Consider the following 23,956-nt stretch of genomic DNA (forward strand, 5'->3'; position numbering starts at 1 on the left):
TCAGCAAAAGCCAAATCCAAAGCTGCAGATGGTTTGAAGGAAATGGGCAACAGCCGTCACCCTCGCTCATCCCAGCCGCCCCCACCCCGAGCCATTGACCAGGTTCCCAGCTCGGTCTAACACTGGTTCGACTTGTTTTTTCTCCATCTGTTTTGGTCCTAAAACTCACTGTTGACAAGAACCTCCGATGCTTCTGCTCTGTAGGAGTCACCCTGCGGTTCACAAGTTCAGCGTGGAGACGGTTCAGTGGTATCCTCACGACACTGGCATCTTCACCTCAAGCTCCTTTGATAAAACTCTGAAAATCTGGGACACAAACACCTTACAAGTGAGTGTGCGGAGAAACCAGAGACACGGCATGACCTACTGGAAAGACCATGGGCCTGGGAATCAGGCGACCGGGAATCTGATCCTGGCTCTGCCATGTGCATGCTGTATGGCCTCGGGCGAATCACTTACCTTCGCTGTGTTTTGGTCACCTCATCAATCAATCATATTTATTGAGCGCTTACTGTGTGCAGAGCACTGTACTAAGCACTTGGGAAGTACAAGTTGGCAACATATTTCACCTCATCTGAAACATGGGGATGAAATACCTGTTCTCCTTCCCTCTTGGACTGTGAGCCCCGTGTGGGATAATGACTGTGTTCGATCTGTTTATAGTGTGTCTACTTCTGTGCTTAGAATAGTGTTTGGCACATAGTAAGTGCTTAACAAGTACTGCAATTATCCTCATTATCGTCATCATTCTTTTTACTGTACACTTTTTATGCCCACTTGAGAGGAAGAGGAATTCAGTCCTTCGCCAGGCTTCTGAGGTCAAAGACTGCAGTGGGCTAGGATTCACCTGTGATTGACCTGAGCCTCCTACAGACACTTGCCCCATGGTGTTGTGCCCTGTGGCAGTGACTGAGGTTGGGGGAGAGAAGGTAGGGTGACTGACTGAGATTGGGGGGAGAGAGGTTAGGGTGAGTGACTGAAGCCGAGGGGAGAGAGGTTAGGGTGAGTGACTGAGGCCTGGGGGAGAGGAGTTAGGGTGAATGTGTGAGGTGAGGGAAGAGAGATTAGGGAGAGTTCATGAGGCTGCGGGGGGAGAGGATAGAGTGAGTGATTGAAATTGTGGGAGAGGGTGAGTGAATGAGGCCAGGGGAGAGAGGTTAGGATGAGTGACTGAGGAGGGAGGTTAGGGAATGCCTGGGTTGGGGGGAGAGAGGTTAGGGTGAGTGAGGTGGAGAGGAGAGAGATTAGGGTGAGTGACTGAGGGGAGGGAGAGGTTGGGTGAGTGACTGAAGCAGGGGGAGAGAGGTTAAGGTGAGTGCAGCACTGTTGCTGGGAGACTGGTGCTCCGTAACTTAGTGCCTCTGGGCTGCTGCCAGCTTGAGCACACTTACCCGTAGCTTTTTCTGTGGCCTGGCAGAAGCCACTGCCCCCTCCATATGTTGCTTTCTCGCTCCCCGCTCCGTGTGGAGTGGATCATCATCATCATCATCAATCGTATTTATTGAGCGCTTACTGTGTGCAGAGCGCTGTACTAAGCGCTTGGGAAGTACAAATTGGCAACATATAGAGACAGTCCCTACCCAACAGTGGGCTCACAGTCTAAAAGGGGGAGACAGAGAACAAAACCAGACATACTAACAAAATAAAATAAATAGAATAGATATGTACAAGTAAAATAAATAAATAGAGTAATAAATATGTACAAACATATATACATATATACAGGTGCTGTGGGGAAGGGAAGGAGGTAAGATGGGGGGATGGAGAGGGGGAGGGGAAGGAAGGGGCTCAGTCTGGGAAGGCCTCCTGGAGGAGGTGAGCTCTCAGTAGGGCCTTGAAGGGAGGAAGAGAGCAAGCTTGGTGGATGGGCAGAGGGAGGGCATTCCAGGCCCAGGGGATGACGTGGGCCGGGGGTCGATGGCGGGACAGGCGAGAACGAGGTACGGTGAGGAGATTAGCGGTGGAGGAGGGGATGAGGCGGAGGCTGTGTCTGGCAGGGCGTGGCGTCAGACATGGGGCCGGGACTGCTGTGTGGGTGTCCCTAAACCTGCCAGGGGAACCGGGTGCATTTATGGGCAGCAGTTCTCACCTTCACTGGAAACCAGCTGTGAGAATCGGACACACCCGGGCTGCCCAAGGAGAAATGGGTTTTGTATGACGGGCCTGTTATGGTGTGCGCTACAGATGACCCGGAAAGATGGTAGGGGGAGTAGGAATCGAGGTGGCCTGGGCTGCAGCTGGGCCCGTGTTTGGGTTGGTGGGAAAGGGCAGGACGTGGGAACGAGAGCTGTTGTGGGTGCGGAGGAGGAGGTACTTGTGAATGGGCGCTCTTGTGTGTGAGCCAGTCGGCGGGGCGAGCAGGCAGAAGTGTGAGCGTGGGTGGGGCAGAGGTCGAGGGAGGAGGCCGGGCTGGGAGCACTGCCTGGAACCTTCCTCGAGGCTGTTAGAAATGCTTCCTGCCACTGAGCTCGGTCCCTCTGCCGGGCTGGGAGCGTACAGGCCGCCACAGGGCCCCAAAGGCCTGACTCCACCGGAAACCGTCAGGAAGACGGTGTGCGCTAGACGGTGTGGCCTGAAAACCCCTGGGCCAATTAATAAGATGGCATTTTTTTAAGCGCTTACTATGTGCCAAGCACCGTTCTGAGCGCTGGGGAGGATACAAGGTGATCAGGTTGTTCCACGTGGGCTCACAGTCTTAATCTCCATTTTACAGATGAGGGAACTGAGGTACAGAGAAGTTAAAAGTGACTTGCCACAGCTGATAAGTGACGGAGCTGGGATTAGAACCCACGACCTCTGACTCCCAAGCCCGTGCTCCTTCCACGGAGCCACGCTGCCTCTTTAATTGCTTCTCAGTTGATATCAAGGTTCTAGCATTTATTTGGACTGAGTTATTCATGTTTGGATGTACCAGTGAATGAGGCCTCAAGCAGCTCTTCAAGTAACAGGAATGTGTCCATGACTGTCACCCCAAGATGGCAAAAGGAAGAATTTCTGTAGTAGAAGGTGGAATTTACATCAGCATCAGCATTTTGAGCAGCTACTGTGGACAGAGCATTGTGCTCTAGGTGCTGGAACCACATTCCAAAAATATAAAAGATGCCTTCCCTGCTCCAGCAGAACTGACAGGGTGGAATCGGCCCAGATCCCGTGGCTCCACATAGGCAGCAGAGAAGGAACAGTTCGACCCCTAATAGAGGATACCTGAAAAGTGGGGAGATTACTGTTTGGATCTTCTTTGAAAAGCAGGATACTAATTTGCTGACATAGATTTCCTAAAGGGAGATACTCAGTTTAAACAGATCGTGTAAGAAGCAGGAACAGAAAGTTCTTTGTCTATCCAAAGAACTTGTGTGGTTTCTGAAACGCCTGCAAGGACAATTTGATATCCAAATGATTTAGCATTTCCCAGAGTGCTTTAAGGAACATTTTCCTAATAATGAGAAATCCAGATATTTGATTTTGTAATGTTTTCAGCAAGCCTGCAGCAAGCCAGGGTTTTGCAGGCTTTCCTGACACGGAGAAGCCTGGGTTGCCTCGTCTTGCTGGGGCAGCGGGCAGGCTTCATTCCCCATGGATGGGATCCAGAACACTCCGCCGCCTGTATTGAGATGTTACTGTTTCAGCCTCAGTGCATCTTATTAGATGATCTCCTTTCAGAATATGGGAGGGGAATTGAAATTTCTCAAAGGGGAGGTCCATAGATAGCAGAAATGTAACTCTGGAAGCGTAGTAGCTGCACCGTATTCATTCATTCATTCAGTCGTATTTATTGAGCACTTACTGTGTGTGCGGAGCCCTGTACTAAGTGCTTGGGAAGTACAAGTTGGCAACATATAGAGACGGTTCCTACCCAACAGTGGACTCACAGTCTAGAAGGGGGAGACAGAACAAAACAAAGAGAACAAAACGATGTGATTGAATATAAAAATGACAGCTGCAAGAAAACTTGAGTGGCAAATGAAGTTTTCATTGTGCGTTTAATCGGATCAGAAGCTTTATTTTTATTTCAATCTTTAATTTTTTCATCAACAGCCTGCAGATGAGTTTCATTTTGAGGGGACAGTCTATAGTCACCACTTGTCTCCAGTTGCCACCAAGCATTGCTTGATAGCAGGTTTGTATGGAATTTAAAAATCAGCTATTCAGCAAAATTCCTGACTGTATCTTTTTTTCATGCTTTCTGTCTTCCTCTCTCCCCCTCACCACCTCCTTTCCTTCTCCTGTCCCCAGATTCATGTGTTTTTAGCCCAAAGGACACTGGTAGTGCTTTTTAAGAACTCTTTAACAATGCACTCTTGCCTCAGCAAAATCTTTTTGGGGTTGTGAGTGTGGAAGGCACCTTTTTACACAGTGAAATAAAATCCTTTCTTCCTTCAGTTACTTACATGTAGCTATATTGAAGCAGTGTGGCCTAGTGAATAGAGCACGGGCTTGGGAGTCAGAAGGATCCGGGTTCTATTCCCAGCTCCGCCACTTGTCTCTTGTGTGACCTTGGATAAGTCACTTCACTTCTCTGGGCCTCAGTTACCTCATCTGTAAAATGGAGGTCCCCCTGTGGGACAGTCCCTGGACTGTGTCCAACCTGAGTACCTTGTGTCTACCCCAGTGCTTAGAACAGTGCTTGGCACATAGTAAGTGCTTAACAGAGACCATAATTATTATTATATCAATAAACGATATTTACTGAGCTCTTACTGTTTGCAAAGCATTGGCGTGAGCGCTTTCATTTATTCATTCAATCGTATTTCTTGAGCGCTTACTGTGTGCAGAGCACTGGACAAAGCGCTTGGGAAGTACAAGTTGGTAACATATAGAGACAGTCCCTACCCAACAGCAGGCTTACAGTCACACTTGGGAGAGTACAGTAGAGTTGGAAAACATGAATCAGTCTAATTCATATTTATGTATTTCTCCTTTGTTCTTGATGGTGCAATTGACCCATAGCGGTGTGAGAGAGTCAGTGAGGGACCCAGAGTCTCAATCCAACAGTCTGTTCTTAATAATAATAATTGTGTTGTTAAGCACCTACTACATACCAAGCACTGTACTACGCTGTGGTGTAGATATAGGATTATCAGGTCGGACACAGTCCCTGCCACACAAAGGGGTTCACGGTCTTAAGTACAAGGGAGAATAGGTATCAAATCCCCATTGTGCAGCAGAGAAAACTGAGGTGCCGAAAAGTGAAGTGACTTGGCGAAGGTCACTCAGGTGACAGTGCCAGGACTCGAGCCCTGGTCCTCTGATTCTTGGGGTCCAACTGCTTCCCCTGAACTGAGCTGTGTGGGCTGTCACCTTGGTTTTGCAGCCCCTGGTGCTCTTTTGTTTGGCTACACCTCCTTCTGTTCCAGAAGAGCCTCTCCTGTCTTTGGGCACTTGATATTTGCCCCACCCTCAACCCCACAGCATTTATGTACATATCTTTAAATTATGTATTCTAAATTATTTATATTTAGAGATATATTTAATATAGATATTATATAACAATATAATAATAATATAATTATATATAATATATATTATGTATAATATTATATATACTGTATTATTATAGATATAATATGATAATAATATAGAAATATTTAATGTATTTATGAGAAACGGCATGGCTCAGTGGAAAGAGCCCGGGCTTTGGAGTCAGTGGTCATGGGTTCGAATCCCGGCTCCACCACGTGTCTGCTGTGTGACCTTGGGCAAGTCACTTAACTTCTCTGAGCTTCAGCGACCTCATCTGTAAAATGGGGATGAAGACTGTGAACCTTGCGTGGGCCAACCTGATCATCTTGTATCCCCCCAGTGCTTAGAACAGTGCTTTGCACATAGTAAGCGCTTAACAAATACCATCGTCATCATCATATTGATTTCTGTCTCTCCCTCTAAACTGTAAACTCACTGTGGGCAGGGAAAGTGTCTGCCAACTTTATTAATTCATTCATTCAATCGTATTTATTGAGCACTTACTGTGTGCAGAGCACTGTACTAAGTGCTTGGGAAGTCCAAGTCGGCAACATACAGAGACGGTCCCTACCCAACAACGGGCTCACAGTCTAGAAGGGGGGACAGACACCAGAACAAAACGTGCAGACAGATGTCAAAACTGTCAGAACAAATAGAATTATAGCTATATGCACATCATTAACAAAATAAATAGAATAGTAAATATGTACAAGTAAAATAGAGTAATAAATCTGTACAAATATATACAAGTGCTGTGGGGAGGGGATGGAGGTAGGGTTGGGGGGATGGGAAGGAGGAGAGGAGAAAGGGGGGCTCAGTCTGGGAAGACCTCCTGGAGGAGGTGATCTCTCAGTACCTTACAGTATGCAGCAAGAGTGATAGTTTGCACCTTTAATTCAGTTGTATTTTTTGAGCACCTACTATGTGCACGGCACCATACTAAGCCCTTAGGAGAGTGGAACAACAGACACATTCCCTGCCCACAGTATGCTTTAATGATCCTGGATCTTCTATTTAAAAAGATCTCCAATGATGGACATTCTTCAGCCATTCCAGCAAATTTTCCCATCATCATCAATTGTATTTATTGAGCGCTTACTATGTGCAGAGCACTGTACTAAGCGCTTGGGAAGTACAAATTGGCAACATATAGAGACAGTCCCTACCCAACAGTGGGCTCACAGTCTTCCCATTCCCTCTAGCCAAAATCCTGGCCCTCGTTTTCCTTACTCCCGCTCCCTTCTGCTTTGCCTGAGCACTTGAGTCTGAACCCTTTAAGCACTTAATATTCACCCCACCCTCAGCCCACTGCACTTATGTATACATCCATAATTGTATTGTATTGTCCCAAGCTCTTAATTCAGTGCTGAGCACATAGTAACCACTCAATAAATACCATTGATTGATTGATTGCATTGTGCCATGCTGGTCTGTCTGTCTCCCAGGTTTCAGCTGAGCCTCTGTTCTACTATTTCCTCAAACTTTTCCTGTGCCCTCTATGTTCCTGTTGCCCAATTTCAGCTCACCAAACTGCTGTTGTTTGGGTGTACTGTTATTGTCCCTTCACATGTTTTTGGAAACAGGGTACTCATCTTCATCCAATAATTTTGAAAATAGAATCCATTTATTAAACAGTGTTGAGCAGGCAGTTAAAATAGACGTGTGTGTGTATGTGTGTGTGAAGTTGACAGATCCCAATTAGATTTGCTTGTTCTTTACATTTTTTTTTTAACTGAAATGTCATTGACTTTAAAACGTGGCTGTTTTTGTTGTTTCAGTTGGTACCAAAAGCCCCAAAGTACAACTTTGTGACCTGAAGTCTGGATCCTGTTCCCACATTCTTCAGGGTACGTTTCAGTTTGAGACATAAACGTTAAACAAGAATTCCTTAAACTGTTTCGAGTGAAATACGGTGCTAACAATGTATCCTTTGTAAGATATATGACTAAAGTATCTCATGTTGTTTAAACTCAAAAAGGGGAAAGAGCCTATGTGGTATTCTAGTATTTATGAATTATAGCAGCTACTGGGGATCTAGAAAGAGCCCGACAAACAGGTCATGGCCTTTCGCTTGTAAACATTTGGTGTCACAGGCTGAGTTAACCAAGGAAAGCCACCTTCCTGGTGTCTCCTGCACGAGAGGATTCTTGGTCAGTTGATTCTTCACGGAGAAGTTTACCATGGTTGAGTCAATCAATCAATCAATCAATCGTATTTATTGAGCGCTTACTATGTGCAGAGCACTGTACTAAGCGCTTGGGAAGTACAAATTGGCATCACATAGAGACAGTCCCTACCCAACAGTGGGCTCACAGTCTAAAAGGGGGAGACAGAGAACAGAACCAAACATACCAACAAAATAAAATAAGTAGGATAGAAATGTACAAGTAAAATAAATAAATAAATAAATAGAGTCATAAATATGTACAACCATATATACATATATACAGGTGCTGTGGGGAAGGGAAGGAGGTAAGACGGGGGGATGGAGAGGGGGACGAGGGGGAGAGGAAAGTAAGTCCTCACTATGGGCATGCAAACCCCCCGGGTTCTTTGCATAAACCCTCTGCTCCTCAGCTTCATGTCTTCGTTTGCCATTCTGCAAATGTGATTAGTAAACAGTCCTCTCCCCTGAACTATTTCAGCGGTGATGTGGTCTCCTAATCTGATCAGCAAACATTCTTTCTTCCCACAGTCCTGATGGGAGAACAGTTGGCCATCTTCCAGGGTGTTGCTATGGTGCCAGCTTTACCAATGGCGAGTGGGGCTGAAAGTCTTAATGAGAATACAGCAGTTTAATCCAGGCCCTACCCAAAGTGTGCCCCTTGTTTTGCAATCACATTGGTTGTGGCAACACTCCCCCTTTTTTGTTTTTTCTCAAAGCCCACCTATCAACCCTCCTCTCTCTCCTGGAAGTGATTCCCTGATGAAACTCCCTCTTCTCAAGTCCTGCCCATCCAACAGCTACCCTGGGCACTTAGGTTTGTTCACATCCTTCTCTGCATCCAGATATACATTTAGAGAAACAGCGTGGCTCAGTGGAAAGAGCCCGGGCTTGGGAGCCAGAGGTCATGGGTTCTAATCCCGACTCTGCCACTTGTCAGCTGTGTGACTTTGGGCAAGTCAGTTAACTTCTCTGTGCCTCTGTAAAGTAGGGATGAAGACTGTGAGCCCCATGTGGGACAATCTGATCACCTTCTATTCCCCCCTCAGTGCTTAGAACAGTGTTTTGCACATAGTAAGCGCATAACAAATGCCATCATTATTATTGTTATTATTCACAAGTATTTATCATACCCACCATATGCTTGCCCTCAACAGTTGTAGCATCATCCTTGCCCCTTCTCCCGCTGTGTTTTTTAAGCTCTTTGAGGGCAGAGGCAGTGTCCTACTCTCCTAAGCCTACCCTTGACGTTTTTTTAATAGCAATAATGATTATGATGATGATAATAATGATGGTGTTTATAAATAACTTACTACTATGTGCCAAACTCTGTTGGTGAACAGATATGATCAGATTGGACCCAGGCCCTGTCCCACATGGGGCTCACTGACTAAAAGGGAGGGAGAATCTATAGTTTTTCCCCATTGTGCAAGCAAGGTAACTGAGGCCCAGAGAAGGTAAGTGACTTACCCAACATCACACAGCAGGCTAGGCACAGAGCTGGGACTCGAACCCAGCTCTTTCGAACTCAACTCTCCTGCCTCCCAGCCCCGGGCTGGCCCGTTCTGGGATCGCCACATGGTGATTGCCCGCAGACATCCTTGGAGAGACTCGCCTGGAGCCCACTCTGTGATTTTGGGCCAACTCCCGCCATCCTATCGACATTTTGGAATTGAGGTTGGTTATTCAAAATCACTTGTAGATAACTGGTGTTTTTGACCAAGAGGCTCTTCAGTAGTCACTCAATGAGCTAGTCCCTTCCCCTTCTCCTCTTCCCATCCCAGTCTCAGGGAAGAGGCAACATGGCCTCCTGGAAAGAGCCCAGGCCTTGATGTCGGAGGATATGTTGCCAACTTGTACTTCCCAAGCGCTTAGTACAGTGCTCTGCACACAGTAAGTGCTCAATAAATACGATTGAATGAATGAATCTGATTTCAATTCCTGACTCTGCCACTTGCCTGCCGTGTGACCGGGGGCAAGTCACTTCACTGCTCTGGGCCTCAGTTTCCTCAGTTGTAAAATGGAGATTCGATGCCTGTCCTCCCGCCCCTTTATTCATTCGTTCATTCAGTCGTATTTATTGAGCGCTTACTGTGTGCAGAGCACTGTACTAAGCTCTTGGAAAGTACAATTTGGCCACAGGTAGAGACAATCCCTACCCATCAACGGGCTCACAGTCTAGAAGGGGGGAGACAGACTACAAAACAAAACAAGTAATAATAGTAATAATAATCCTGGTATTTGTTAAGCGCTTACTATGTGCCAAGCACTGTTCTAAGCGCTGGGGTAGATACAAGGTAATTAGATTGTCCCACATGGGGCTCACAGTCTTAATCCCCATTTTACAGATGAAGGAACTGAGGCACAGAGAAGCGAAGTGACTTGCCCAAAGTCACACAGCTGACAAGAGGCAGAGCCGGGATTAGAACCCACGACCTCTGACTCTCAAGCCCGGGCTCTTTCCTTTAAGCCATGCTGCTTCTCTGGACAGGCAAACCCCGTGTGAGCCCCATGTGAGGCAGGGACCGTGTCTGACCTGGTTATCTTGTATTTACCTCAGCACTTAGTACGGTCTTTGGCACATAGTAAGCACTTAATGTTATCATCATTATTATTATCAACATCATCCTCCGCATTAATAAACACTCCATCCCCTGTAAAAGCTCGCATCTGTGGCATTAGTGGATTCCAGTTCCTTCCCCTCTTCCTACCCTGGCACATGCAGACATTTTGAAGTATCATCATCATCATCAATCGTATTTATTGAGCGCTTACTGTGTGCAGAGCACTGTACTAAGCGCTTGGGAAGTACAAGTTGGCAACATGTAGAGACAGTCCCTACCCAACAGTGGGTGAAGTAGAAACTATCTGCCTGTGCGAACCTGCGTCTGTAACATTCTGATGTTTCTCCTCTTCCTACCTCGCTATGCACAGCTATCCCTGCTTGCCAGCCATCTCTTATTTCCGCCAAAATTGGGCGATGGGGAAAGGGGATGTTGCTTCCGAGCCATTATTTCGGGAATGCACCGTCATTCCACGGCTTTGGGTTGATGGGCTACAGCAAGTAAGTGATTGTGGTTTTACTGAGGAAGCACCCCAGGATCCGGGCTGAGCATCTTGGAGTTTTATTGTAGCAACAGACAGACGGAATTGTAAGATAGAAAGAGCTTTTCTCCATCCACGTGAAACAGAGTGTTTGAATCCAGGACTTTGATGGTTCCTTTCCAGCTGGCTTGGCAGTCATTAAGAGAAACAGTTGCCAAGAAGGAACATTGCCGGGTGGGGTTTTTCCAATGTGATGAGAGGATTGAAACTAGACGAGCTGTTCAGGTGGGCAGATGTTTATGCATTGGAGGTTCGGAGCCACTTACCAGATCGAGTCATTCACGTTTGGGTTTATTCTTTCACCCTCTAGAGAAGTGATTTGTTTTCATGCTTTGAAGATGATGGAAAAACGTCTTTGCCTTTCAGTTTAGTATCCTGAAAATTATAGGGGACAAAAACCAGCCGAGAGCTACTGAAAAAATTGTCAGTGAATGTGTCCTTTGTTAGCCATGAAAAGTTGAAAGTTTTAATTTTTGCTTTTGTACCAGTCTTCTGGCTCAAGGCATCTTGTTGCAGTCAAATAATTATGGTTAAAGGGTATTTCTTTTGCCACCGTCATTGAGGTTTGGCTCGCATTTCAGGGTCCCCGTGCTCTCCTCCAGGCGTGAGAACCAAGGGCTGTAGGGGGATGAAGCCCAAGAGGAGGTGTGAGCTGATAACCACCTATGGGTAGTCTGTATACCCCAAATGTCTTGTCATCTGTCTGCTCTGGCTTTTATGCCCTTGCTCGTCCCTTGTTTTCTGGACTATCCACTAATGGTGTTCAGTCAGTTGTGTTTTTTTAGTGCTTACTGTGTGTAGAGCACTGTAGTAAGTGCCTGGGAAAGTACACTATAACAGATCTGGTAGATACATTCTCTGCTCACAGGGAAATCACAGTCTGGAGGGGGAGACAGACATTAAATAATGGCTATGTACATAAATACCTTGGGGCTGAGGGTGGGGTAAATAAAGAGTACAAATCCCGGTGCAAGGGCAGCGTAGAAGGGAGGGCTTAGTTAGGGAAGTCCTCTTGGAAGAGATGTGCCTTCAGTAAGACTTTGAAAGTGGGGAGTGTGATCATCTGTCGGATATGAAGCGGGAGGGAGTTCCGGGCCAGAGGCAGGACATGGACGAGAGGTCGGCAGCGAGACAGATGACACTGAGGTGCAGTGAGTAGGTTGGTATTATAGGAGGAAAATGAATGTCCTGGGTTGTAGGAAATCAGTAAGGTAAGGTAGGAGGGGGCAAGGTAATTGAATGCTTTAAAGCCAGGGTGTTCTTTGGAGATAGGTTGCATTCATTCAGTCAATCCTATTTATTGAGCACGTACTGTGAGCAAAGTACCGCAGGGGTGGAAGCCTCCCTTGCCACAGAAACGGAAGCCAGAGGAGTTGGGCAGAAAGGGCGGTGGTGGGGCACAAGGGAGATCTGATGGAGCGACAGAGTGATGAGGAAAATGGTAGCTGACTTCGGGAAAGAGAGCCCTGGAGACTCTTGGCACACATAGGTCCCTGCTGTCACTCTTGGCTCATCCAGCGTTTCCTGGAGGGAAGCGGGGAGGGTCGGACCCTGATCTCCACAAGCCCCTCCCATGGTGGCGGGGTAGCCAGGTTCCGGGTTCAAAACGCAACTCCCCACACCACCTCTCATTCCCGTAGGTCACCGGCAAGAGATATTGGCAGTTTCCTGGTCTCCACGCTCAGAATATATCCTGGCAACCGGGAGGTAAGATGCCATTTGGGTGGGGCTTGGTTGTAGGTGGTAGTGTCGGAAAGTGATGTGTTTGTGCTGACCAGGAAGTTGGACCTCCTCAGCTGAAGGAATCAGCTGGTGAAAGGCCCAACTGGGATGGCGCCCAACTGGTCTCCCAGGGCGGGCTCCTGGCAGCCAGCCACCGGGCAACCCACCGGCTGCCTGAACCTTTAAAAAGCTTCGGGGGGGGGGGTCCTCTAGAAACACCTCAGTGGTTTGGGGGGATTCAGGCCAGCTGATAATAATAATGATGGCAATTATTAAGCGCTTACTTTGTGCAAAGCACTGTTCTAATTGCTGGAGAGGTTACAGGGTGATCAGCTTGTCCCATGGGGGGCTTACAGTCTTAGTCCCCATTTTACAAATGAGGTAACTACGGTACAGAGAAGTGAAGTGACTTGCCCAGAGTCACACAGCTTGGAGAAGCAGCGTGGCTCAGTGGAAAGAGCACGGGCTTTGGAGTCAGAGATCGTGGGTTCAAATCCCGGCTCTGCCAACTGTCAGCTGTGTGACTTTGGGCAAGTCACTTCACTTCTCTGTGCCTGTTACCTCATCTGTGAAATGGGGATTAAAACTGTGAGCCCCCTGTGGGACAACCTGATCACCTTGTAACCTCCCCCAGCGCTTAGAACAGTGCTTTGCACATAGTAAGCGCTTAACAAACGCCACCATCATCATCACACAGATGACAATTGGCGGAGCCGGGATTTGAACCCAGGACCTCTGACTCCAAAGCCCATGCTCTTTCCACCAAGCCACGCTGCTTCTGATGTGTCTGGGGGTGGTGCTCTAAGGGCCCTGGAGCAGCCATTCTCTTGCCCATCATGGCCAAAAGACAGAGGGGATAGCAGCGGGGCCTGGTTTGTTCTCCTACTCGCACCTGCTACTGGTGGCCTGCTGCTGTCTGGGGTGTCAGCGGAGGCGTGGCCCTGGGGCATTGCAGCGGCAGTGTCAGGAGTGGGTTATTATTCCGACTTGATCCAGTTGCTGCTGTTCTGCTTCCTGCAGGGCATTCCCAAGCCCTCACCCCCCGACCAGAAGTGCCTGGGGGCAGAGCCAGGCCAGGGCAGCTTTCTCTCCCATATCCGTCCCGCCTCAGTGGTACAGGTTACAGATGGGAACAACCTGGCCTAGTGGATAGAGCATAGACCTGGGTTCTAATCCCGGTTCTGCCGCTTGTCAGCTGCGTGACTTTGGGCGAGTCACTTAACTTCTCTGTGCCTCAGTTACCTCATCTGTAAAATGGGGATTAAGACCACAGTCCCACGTGGGACAACCTGATTACCTTGTAATAATAATAATAATAATAATGGCATTTATTAAGCGCTTACTATGTGCAGAGCACTGTTCTAAGCGCCGGGGAATTTACAAGGTGATCAGGTTGTCCCACGTGGGGCTCACAGTCTTCATCCCCATTTTACAGATGAGGGAACTGAGGCCCAGAGAAGTTAAGTGACTTGCCCAAAGTCACACAGTTGACAAGTGGTGGAGCCGGGATTTGAACCCATGACCTCTGACTCCAAAGCCCGTGCTTTTTCCACTGAGCCACGCTGCTTCTTGTAGCTACCTCCGCGCTTAGAACAGTCCTTGGTACATAGGAAGCGCTTAACAAATACCATCATTATTATTCTCTGAGCTCCAGTTCCCTCATCTGTAAAATGGGGATTAAGACTGTGAGCCCCCATGTGGGACAGGGACTGTGCCCAGCCCGATTATCTTGTATCTAGCCCAGCGATTAGTACAATGTCTGGCACATAGTAAGCACCTAACAAATGCCACAGTCATTATTATTATTGTTATTATTAAGCATAGATCAGCAGGGTTTGTTTTTCCGCTCAGCGCTGACAGCCGCGTGAAACTGTGGGATGTGAGAAGAGCAAGCGGATGTCTGGCTACCCTGGATCAGCACAATGGAGAAAAGTCGAAAGGCTCTTCTGAAGCAGGTAATGGGACAGCAGCGGGGGCGGCCGGGCTCGTCTCCTCCTCACAACTTGAAGTCGCTCGGGGTTGAAACTCCAGAGTTCCGGTGTTCTGAACATGACCCTCTCCCACAAATCAAGTGCCCACCTTCCACTATGCCAGACTAGGCCGTCAGTTTCAAAAACGCAGGCAAATAGCAAATTTCAGCACCGCAGGTTCAGAAAAGGAGGCGGTTCCATCCATCGTCATCATCATCAATCGTATTTATTGAGCGCTTACTATGTGCAGAGCACTGTACTAAGCTCTTGGGAAGTACAAATTGGCAACATATAGAGACAGTCCCTACCCAACAGTGGGCTCACAGTCTAAAAGGGGGAGGTCAGCAGGCTGGGGAGCTTGCGTGGGGTGCCCGGTTCAGAAACATGGCAGTGGCTTGCTGTGCGCACAATGAGCCGCCGTCTCTGTGCCCGTGCAGTTCACATAAAGACGGAAGGATCCAGACGTTATTCGGTTATTTACCGAGCACCTACTGTGTGCAGACATCTGTGCCGTGAACTTGGGAGAGTGCGAGAGAGTGAGCAGACCCTAGCCCCACCTTCAACGACCTTCCAGGACACAGGAGAGACAGGCACAAGGACGGAGTAGAGCTTAGAGATATAAACAGAGGAGCTGCAGCGAGTCAGGAGTACTTAGGTGAGGTGGAAGTGCTGATGGTGAGGCAGTTGAGGCTGGGGGGAATCGAAATCAATGGGTAGTCCTCACGGAAATATGATCTCAGAAGGGTTACAGAAATGGGGAGAGCATAGGTCTGTAATGTGAAGGAGAGAGGAGAAGGGAAGCGGAGAGCAAGAGGAGTGGGGAGGGAGAGGTGAGAGCAAGGCATGGTGAGCAGGTGAGCTTGACTGGAGTGAGGAGCGTGAACACAAGGGGCTGAATGCAGTCAGCAGGGTAGAAGCTGGCCGAAGGCTTGGGAGCCTCTTCTGAGGGTTTTTCTTGAGGGTCCTCAGTTTAAAGTCAGTTGAGACTAGTTCTGGGCCCACAGGGAATAAAGAAGAAATCGACATTCCGCCTCTGAGAACCGATCATCTGAAACGGTGGCGGCGCTCCATCAGGGGAGCGTTCCTCGCGTCCGATGGAGGGCCAAGCCTCGTTCCTCCCGACCAAAGTACAACCGTGGTCAGTTTGCTTGAAATATTCCTATTTGATTTTTTTTTTCAAATTGTTCTGTGAAATTTTCATTAGACCGGGAATGGAAGTACCATTTTGGATAGTTTAAGAATAAGCAATTCCAGTTTTGGCAGTTGATTTTAAAGTGATATGAACCAACAGGAGCCTGGATTCTCATTGTATTGGGTTTGACGGGGGCTTACCCACTAACTCCGGCATCCCTCCCCATGACCTGAGCATTTCCACTGTCAGCCTGCACTTGGCATCTGTTCTTTATCATTCTGGGTCAGCAGGAAACATGTCTGCCAGCTCTGTTGTGTCGTACCAATTCTCCCAAGCACCTAGTACAGTGCTTTGCACGCAGTAAGTATTCAGTACATACTATTGATTGATCTTGGAGCTCCAGGGATTGATTACATCGAGTCTCAGATTAGCCTTAGTATGAATTCAGATCATGCCGACCGTCTGGACAGCGGTCCTTTCCACATGTCGAAGCAGGGTGCTGGACACCGTCTGGTCCGGCTCTTCTCCAGAGGCAGGCAGGAAACTGAAAGCCTCTTGTTTGTCACGGCAGCCAATACCGCTCACAACGGGAGAGTGAACGGCCTGTGCTTCACAAGGGACGGGCTCCATCTTCTGACCGTGGGGACGGATGACCGGATGAGGCTGTGGAACAGCTCGGCTGGGAAGAACACGCTGGTGAGAGGTGCCCGGCCCGGCCAGGGGCGGTCGGCACTCCAGACCACCTACTCACAGTTGGTCGGGAAATGGATCTCTTCACGCTTTTCCGTACAGCTTTCTGCTGTAGAGAGGCAGTGTGGCCTGGCAGAAAGGACGTGGGACTGTGTCAGGAGACCCGGGTTCTGGAGCCAGCTCTCCTGCTGGCCTGCTGCATGACCTTGGGCGGCCTCATCCTCTTAAAATAATACAATAATAATGATAATTGTGGTTTTTGTTAAGTGCTTACTATGTGCCAGGCACTGTATTAAGCACTGGAATAGATCCAAGGTAACCGGGTTGGACACAGTCCCTGTCGCACATAGAGCTCACGGTCTTAATCCCCATTTTACAGATGAGGGAAGTGAGGCCCAGAGAAATTAAGTGACTTGCCCAAGGTCATCCCTGCCCTCTCTTTGTCCTGGTGCTCAAAGTGGAAGTTGGCGCTTCTGCCACCTCCCTCCTCCTTCCCCCTTCTCCCCTGAAGGCGCAAGGGGCTCGATAGCTTAGGCTCCGGCCTAGTAGCTCAACAGCTACCAGGTAAAGTTATGTCAGCTGCTCCTAGCTTCTTTATGGCCCTGTGAGAGCTCACTAGCTTCCTCATGCCTCTGTGTCTTCAGCTGCAAGTTCAAAATGGTTGGTGACTCGTCTGCCCAAGAACTTCAGGATTGCCACACTGGGCCCCCACCCTACTCCCCCTCCTTTCACCCTTATGAATTCACCCACACACCTTCTTCTCCATAGCCATTCACACCCTAATCATAATGATAGTGGTAGTTCCGATGCTATGGTGATATGGCTTATTTATCACTTACTCCTTGTCAAGCTCTGGGGAAGGTAGACGATATAATTAATAATAATAATAATGGCATTTATTAAGCACTTACTAGAAACAGCAAAGCACTGTTCTAAGCGCTGGGGAGGCTACAAAGTGATCAGGTTGTCCCACGGGGGGCTCACAGTCTTAATCCCCATTTTGCAGATGAGGGAACTGAGGCACGGAGAAGTGAAGTGACTTGATCACAATCCCTGGTCCCACCCAGAGCTCCAATCTAAAAGGAAGGGAGAGTGGATATCAGTTCATCTATCAGCAGTATCGACTGAGCGCACATGCCGTGCAGGGCACTGTAGTAATCCCTTGTGGAACCCAATCTCTGCCCTCGAGGAGAAGTAGCAGGAGGAGTCAGTCACAAAAATAAATTACAGATGGGGGAATCAACAGCAATTTAATGATACTTCTCTAAGTGCTGGGGGGAAGCGGAGAAAGTACCCTAGGGCTTAGGTGACACGCAAGTGGTGGGGTGGCAGTGGTCGGGGAATAGGATGGAGGAGATGAGAGATTCATCAGGGAAAGCCTTATGGAGATGGGGTTTTGGAAGGGCTTTGAAGGCGGGAGAGCACGGGTCTGCTAGGTGTGACGAGAGGGAGCTCCAGGCGTGAACAGAGGGTCCACAGTGAGAGAGAAGAGAATGAGGCCCAGGGAATTAGGTTAGCATGGGGGACAGAAGCTTGTGCACTGGGGTGTAGTAAGAGAGGAGTGAAGATAGAGAGGGGAGAAGGCTGATTGAAAGCTTTAAAGTCAGAGGGCAGGAGTTTCTGTGTGACGTGGAAAGGAATAGGGGGGCAACCGTTGGAGGAATTTTGAGAAGTGCAGAGATGTGCTCTCTCAAGCACTTACGGCGGTGCTATGCATACCGTAAGTGCTCAGTACATACCATTAATCGATCAATCGATTCTTCAGGAAAAGGAACTGGGGAGCAGAGGGAACTTTGATTTTAATTGGGCTTTGAAGTTGGGGAGAGTGGCGGTCTGTCGAATATGAAGGGGGAGGGAGTTCCAGACCGGAGGTAGAATGTGGGCAAGGGGTCAGCGGTGAGCTAGACGGGATTGAGGTACTTTGAATAGGTTGGTGTTGGAGGAGTGCAGTGTATGGGATGGGTTGTAGAAGGGAATCAGCAAGGTAAGGTAAGAGGGGGGCAAGATGATTGAATGCTTTAAAGCTGAGGGTAAGGAGTTTCTGTTGGATGCAGAGGTGGTTGAGTAACCACTTGAGTTTCGTAAGGAGTGGGGAGACATGAACTGAATGGTTTGGAAAAATAATAAGGCTTAACAAATACCACTTCTATTGTTGCTATCATAGTCATTATTTTTTTATCACTTAGATTGTGAGCCCCAAGAGACAGGTGTCAGACCTGATTATCTCATTTCTACCCCAGAACTTAGCGCAGCGCTTAATAATAATAACTATGGTATTGTTAAGGGCTTACTATGTGCCAAGCACTGTTCAAAGCACTGGAGCTGATACACGTTAATCAGGGTGGACACAGTCCCTGTCCCACATGGGGTTCACACTCTTAATCCCCATTTTGCAGATGAGGTAACTGAGGCCCAGAGAAGTTAAGCAACTTGCCCAAGGTCACACAGCAGATGTTTGACGCAGCATGGTGTAGCGGATAGAGCACGGGCCTGGGAATCAGAAAGTCATGGGTTCTAATCCCGGCTCTGCCACTTGTCTGCTCTGTGACCTGGGGCAAGGAACTTCACTTCCCTGGGCCTCAGTTATCTCTTCTGTTAAATGGGGATTGAGACTTTGAGCCCCACATGGGACAGGGACTGTGTTCAACCTGATTTGCTTGTATCCAGTCCAGCGCCTAGTATAGTGCAAAGCACATGGTAAGCACTTAACAGATACCACAGTTATCATTATTATTATTACTACATATGGTGGAGCTGGGACACCCAGGCCCGTGCTCCAACCACTAAGCCATGCTGCTTGGCACACAGTTCATGCTTTAAAAATTCTGTGATTATTGTTATTATTGTTTTGAGGCCCAGGAGCTTTGGATAAACCAACAAATTTACTTCATTTAATATAGTAGCAATAGGACGAGGAGTAATAGTATATATTGTTTGCCCCCTTCGTGCATTGCACTGTACTGAGCACTTGGGAAGTAAAACAAAGTGACGTATTCCCTGGCCATAATCATGTTTATTGAGCATTTATTGTGTGTAGAACACTGTAGTAAGTGCTTGGGAGAGTACAATATAAGAGAGTTAGTAACATGTTCCATGCCCACAGTGAGTTTACAGTCTCAAGGAAGCTTATACTCTTTAAGTGAAAGACTGGCATAAAAATGTTTCTAGAATCATCAAAGCAAATCATCAAGTGTACGTATGTGTTATAATGTGGAGGGTGGATTGAAATTGTCATTTAAGCCCATCAGCAGCCCTTTGGTATAAATTTGATCAGTTGTACATTCAGTGATTTATCTTGACTGCTCTATTTGTCTCCTCCATTAGAGTGTCAGTTCCCTGTGGGCAGGGGAACGTGTTTTGTACTTACCTGACTGCCTCGGGCGCTCTGTCTGTACGATTAGCGCTCATGTATATCCCAGTTGGAGTCGTTGAACTTGTTTAGTAAATCACAAGAATAGGTAACAGGAGCCCTCGTCTTATTCACTTAGCTAGTTAATGGTGTCACCTTCCTGGTTCTGATTTGGAAGCCTCGAGGTTGAGTTACTCTGGTCTCAGAGTGGGCACGATTCCTGTGGCAACAATGCAAGTTTGTTAACAGGGTTCTTTTGTTAGGCACCAGTGTGGAATCCCTATTCTGTCCTGCTTTGGTGTTGGTTGGATGGGTTGTTGTTGCTTTGAAGTGGCTACCATCCACCGAGTTGTCGCCAAATTATTTCAGAGAGGCTAGCAGGCAGTCACCAGATGCGAGCAATTGACTGCTCTTTCCAGTCTGGTCTGACCTAGAACCAGTCTCAGGCTGATGAATGCATTCTCCCTTCCATTTGGAGGAAAGAAACATTTTGAAAATACCTTTCCTTTCCCTGAAACCCTGTGGTGTATATGTTTGCCCAAAATAGGAGGGTATCCTTGGGCTCCTATGTCAAGTGAGCAGACCTGCAGGCTTTGCCGAGCCAAGTCGCCATATAGGTGGGGAGAATCAACTTTCCTTTAGTATTTGTCAATCAATCAATCAATCAATCGTATTTATTGAGCGCTTACTGTGTTCAGAGCTCTGTACTAAGTGCTTGGGAAGTACAAGTCAGCAACACATAGAGACAGTCCCTACCCAACAGCGGGCTCACAGTCTAGAAGCTACACCATAAGCTCCTTGAGAGAGCGCGTTATGTCTTTTGTTATTTGTTATGTCTTAACAAATGCCATCGTTATTATTATTATTCTGACTCTGTTCACCTCTCCCAAGGGCTCTGAGCCCTGGAAGTCCTCAAATACTGTTGACTGATTGAGCTAGGCCACTGAAATGCTTTGGTAATTTTGCTTATATGAGCTCCTCCTCTCTCCTCCCTCCTCACCCACCAACTTCTGACTAGGTTGGCTACCACATTATAAAATCGGCTCCTCCCTTCCTCTAGCACTTCCTAAGACCTCTGGCTTAACAGCCAGCCGCCTGGCCAGAAACTTGAGATCAGGAAGCCGGAAGAGGAGGACGCAGGACAGATATGCCCTAACTAAATCCCTAGGGAGTGGGGAGTTTTGGATATCTTGTGATTAGCACTCTGATGGGATTGCTTGGGTTGCAGTGTAAATCTTTTCTTGTGAAATAGCCCACCATTCTCTAAAATATGACATTTCTTAATGCGTTCCATCAGGAAAGTCTTGGGTAAGACCGTATTGTGGAGCAAGAGAAGGAGGGTGGCCTAGTGGAAAGAATGTGGACCTGGGAACCAGAGGACCTGGGTTCTAATCTTAGATCTGCCACTTCCCTATTGTGTGACCCTGAACAAGTCACTTCACTTCTCTGGGCCTCAATTTCTTCATTTTTAAAATGGGGAGGAAATTCCTGTTTTCCTTTCCCTCTTAGACTGAAAACTTCATGTGAGACAGGGATTGTGTCTGGCTGGATTAACTATCCTAGTGCTTGGCACATAACCTACATTTGGCAAATATCACTATCCATTATTATTATTTTAGCGGCATGGCTCAGTGGAAAGAGCCCGGGCTTTGGAGTCAGAGGTCATGGGTTCAAATCCCCGCTCCGCCACTTGTCAGCTGTGCGACTTTGGGCAAGTCACTTAACTTCTCTGTGCCTGTTACCTCATCTGTAAAATGGGGATTGGGACTGTGAGCCCCACGTGGGGCAACCTGATCACAGTGTAACCTCCCCAGCGCTTAGAACAGTGTTTTGCACATAGTAAGCGCTTAATAAATGCCATTATTATTATTATTATTATTGTTATTATTATTATTTGATCATGTGCCAAAGAATAGTTTAACTACGAGATGTTCAAAAATCAATAAGAAATTCTATGCTTAGCTTCAGTAACAAGTAACTTGATAACCTCGACTCTTGCAGGTAAATTATGGAAAAGTCTGTAACGAAAGTCGAAAAGGATTGAAATTCGCCATCTCTCATGGCTGCAGTCCGGAATTTGTTTTTGTGCCATATGGAAGCACCATTGCGGTGTACACTGTGTACTCGGGAGAACTGATAACCATGCTCAGGGGACATTATAACACCGTGGACTGCTGTGTGTTCCAGCCTAACTTCCAGGTAAATCCAGTACTTCATGGTGGGGCCGGGGTTCAGGCGTTCGGGCCGTTCGCCCAAGGGTGGATTGGGCTTTTGGCCTGGAAGAGCGAGGGCCTGGGTTCTATTCCTGGCTGCTGTGTGGCCTTGGAGAAGTCGTTTCATTTCTCTGACTCTGTTACGTCATCTGTAAAATGGAGATTAAAACTATGGAACAGGGACTAATTGTGTCCAACCTAATTAGCTTGTATCTACCCCAGTGCTTGGTTCAGTGCCTGGCACACAGTAAGCACATAACAATAACAAGAAAAAAGGGATTCAAGGTGAAACCCCCAGTTGAGCTCATAAGTCACTTATGTACATATCTGTAATTTTATTTACTTATATTAATGTCTGTCTCCCCCTCTAGACTATAAACTCGTTGTGGGCAGGAAATGTCATTCTATTGTTATATTCCGGGAGCTTGTTATATTCCAGTAGATTCCAAGCACTTAGTATAGTGCTCTACATATAGCAAGTGCTTGATAAATATGACTGATGAGTCTTAGGTGCAGCCTGTTATTGGTATGCCCTCTGTGACTGAGTAGAAGCAGTATGGCTTAGTGGATAGAGCCCAAGCCTGGGAGTCAGAAGGACCTGGGTTCTAATTCCGACTGCCACATGTGACCTGGGCAAGTTGCTTAACTTCTCTGAGCCTTGGTTACCTCATCTATAAAATAGGGACGAGCGTGAGCCCCATGTGGGAAAGGGACTGTGTCCAGCCTGATCCAAACTTGTGTCTACCCCAGTGCTTAGAACAGTGCTTGGCATATAGTAAGTGCCAACAAGTACCACGATTATTATTAATTATTAGGAAAAGTGGGTGCTCCTGGTTTTGTTTGCACCAACCCCCACCCTTTTCCGGCCTAAGCTAATCAAGAGAACATCTTCCAGCCCCTCCTACAAGTCCCGATCAGATACAGGGCTCCCCGCCTGCTTCCCCACCCTGCCCATTATCCCCTGAGTCTGTGGGAGTCTCCAGGTGCCACGGCGCCCAGCGTTTCACACAGTTCAGACTCCGTGGGGTTGCATACGATCGGGTTGTATCTGCCCCAGCGCTTGGCCCATAATAGGCACCTAACAGATACCACTGTGGCTCTCATTATTCCCTCCTCTCCGTTCTGCTCCTCTGAGCTGGTTTTGTAGCCTGTTGCAGCTGAGGCTGCAACAATCAATCAGTCAATCAATCAATCAATCGTATTTATTGAGCGCTTACTGTGTGCAGAGCACCGTACTAAGCGCTTGGGAAGTCCAAGTTGGCAACATATAGAGACAGTCCCTACCCAACAGTGGGCTCACAGTCTAGATCTTTAGAACAGCAGTGCTAGTGGTGGTGCTGAGGCCTCGGTCATCTGCCAGGACCGCAGACTTCAAGTTGAACGGCAGGAGGTGGCTTCCCGAGTCCCACCCTCATTTGGCCTACGACGTAATCAAAAAGGGACCCCTGTTTAGATGCCGCACACATCCAGGATGTGTTTCTCTTGTTTGGCAGGCCAACAGTGGTGTTGGCTGTAGCTGTAATTGTGAGGGGGTGTAAACTGTGAAGAGATGCAGTGGTATAATGTTGGGCATATCCACTCGACAAAAGAAAGCCGACGCTGTTGAGTTTTCCAGTCTCGTGGGCCTTAATGACTTTACTCCACATAACAATAATAATGATGGCATTTGTTAAGCACTTACTATGTGCAGAACACTGTTTTAAGCGCTGGGGGTGGATACAAGGTGATCAAGTTGTCCCACATGGGACTCACAGTCTTAATCCCCATTTTACAGATGAGGTAACTGAGGCTCAGAGAAGTTAAGTGAGTTGCCCAAGGTCACACGGCAGACATGTGGCAGAGCCGGGATTCAAACGGGGATTCGAACCCATGACCTCTGACTCCAAAGCCCGTGTTCTTCTCCAGTGAGCCACCCTGCTCTTCTCACATGTGGCCAATACTTAAAACTCTGGCATTGGAGTCGCTCGATACAATGAACTGATCAGGTATCGGTGTTCCCGTGAAGAGCTTATCTAAGCCCTCCTAGCTTGTGAGCCCCCTGAGCTCTACTTCCCACTAGTGTTCTCACTCCCAGCGCTTAGTATAGTGCTCTGCACACAGTAAAGTCTTAATAAATGCTACTACTACTACTGCTCTAGTCTGTCAGCTCCT

The 23,956-nt window shown here is 47.7% G+C and overlaps 1 protein-coding gene across 1 annotated transcript in view; it reads left to right on the plus strand.

Annotated features, from left to right (window-relative positions):
* ERCC8 (ERCC excision repair 8, CSA ubiquitin ligase complex subunit) overlaps positions 1–23,956 on the plus strand; it is a 54,495-nt gene that overhangs the window by 8,985 nt on the left and 21,554 nt on the right. Inside the window, exons 4-10 of the mRNA XM_038765922.1 lie at positions 205–328; positions 4,036–4,117; positions 7,239–7,307; positions 12,370–12,436; positions 14,303–14,406; positions 16,125–16,249; positions 21,594–21,791. Of these exons, the coding sequence (XP_038621850.1) occupies positions 205–328; positions 4,036–4,117; positions 7,239–7,307; positions 12,370–12,436; positions 14,303–14,406; positions 16,125–16,249; positions 21,594–21,791 (769 nt within the window). The remainder of the gene's footprint in view (positions 1–204; positions 329–4,035; positions 4,118–7,238; positions 7,308–12,369; positions 12,437–14,302; positions 14,407–16,124; positions 16,250–21,593; positions 21,792–23,956) is intronic.

The sequence above is a fragment of the Tachyglossus aculeatus genome, chromosome 23 (genome assembly GCF_015852505.1).
Source record: "Tachyglossus aculeatus isolate mTacAcu1 chromosome 23, mTacAcu1.pri, whole genome shotgun sequence".
Classification (NCBI taxonomy): Eukaryota; Metazoa; Chordata; class Mammalia; order Monotremata; family Tachyglossidae; genus Tachyglossus; species Tachyglossus aculeatus.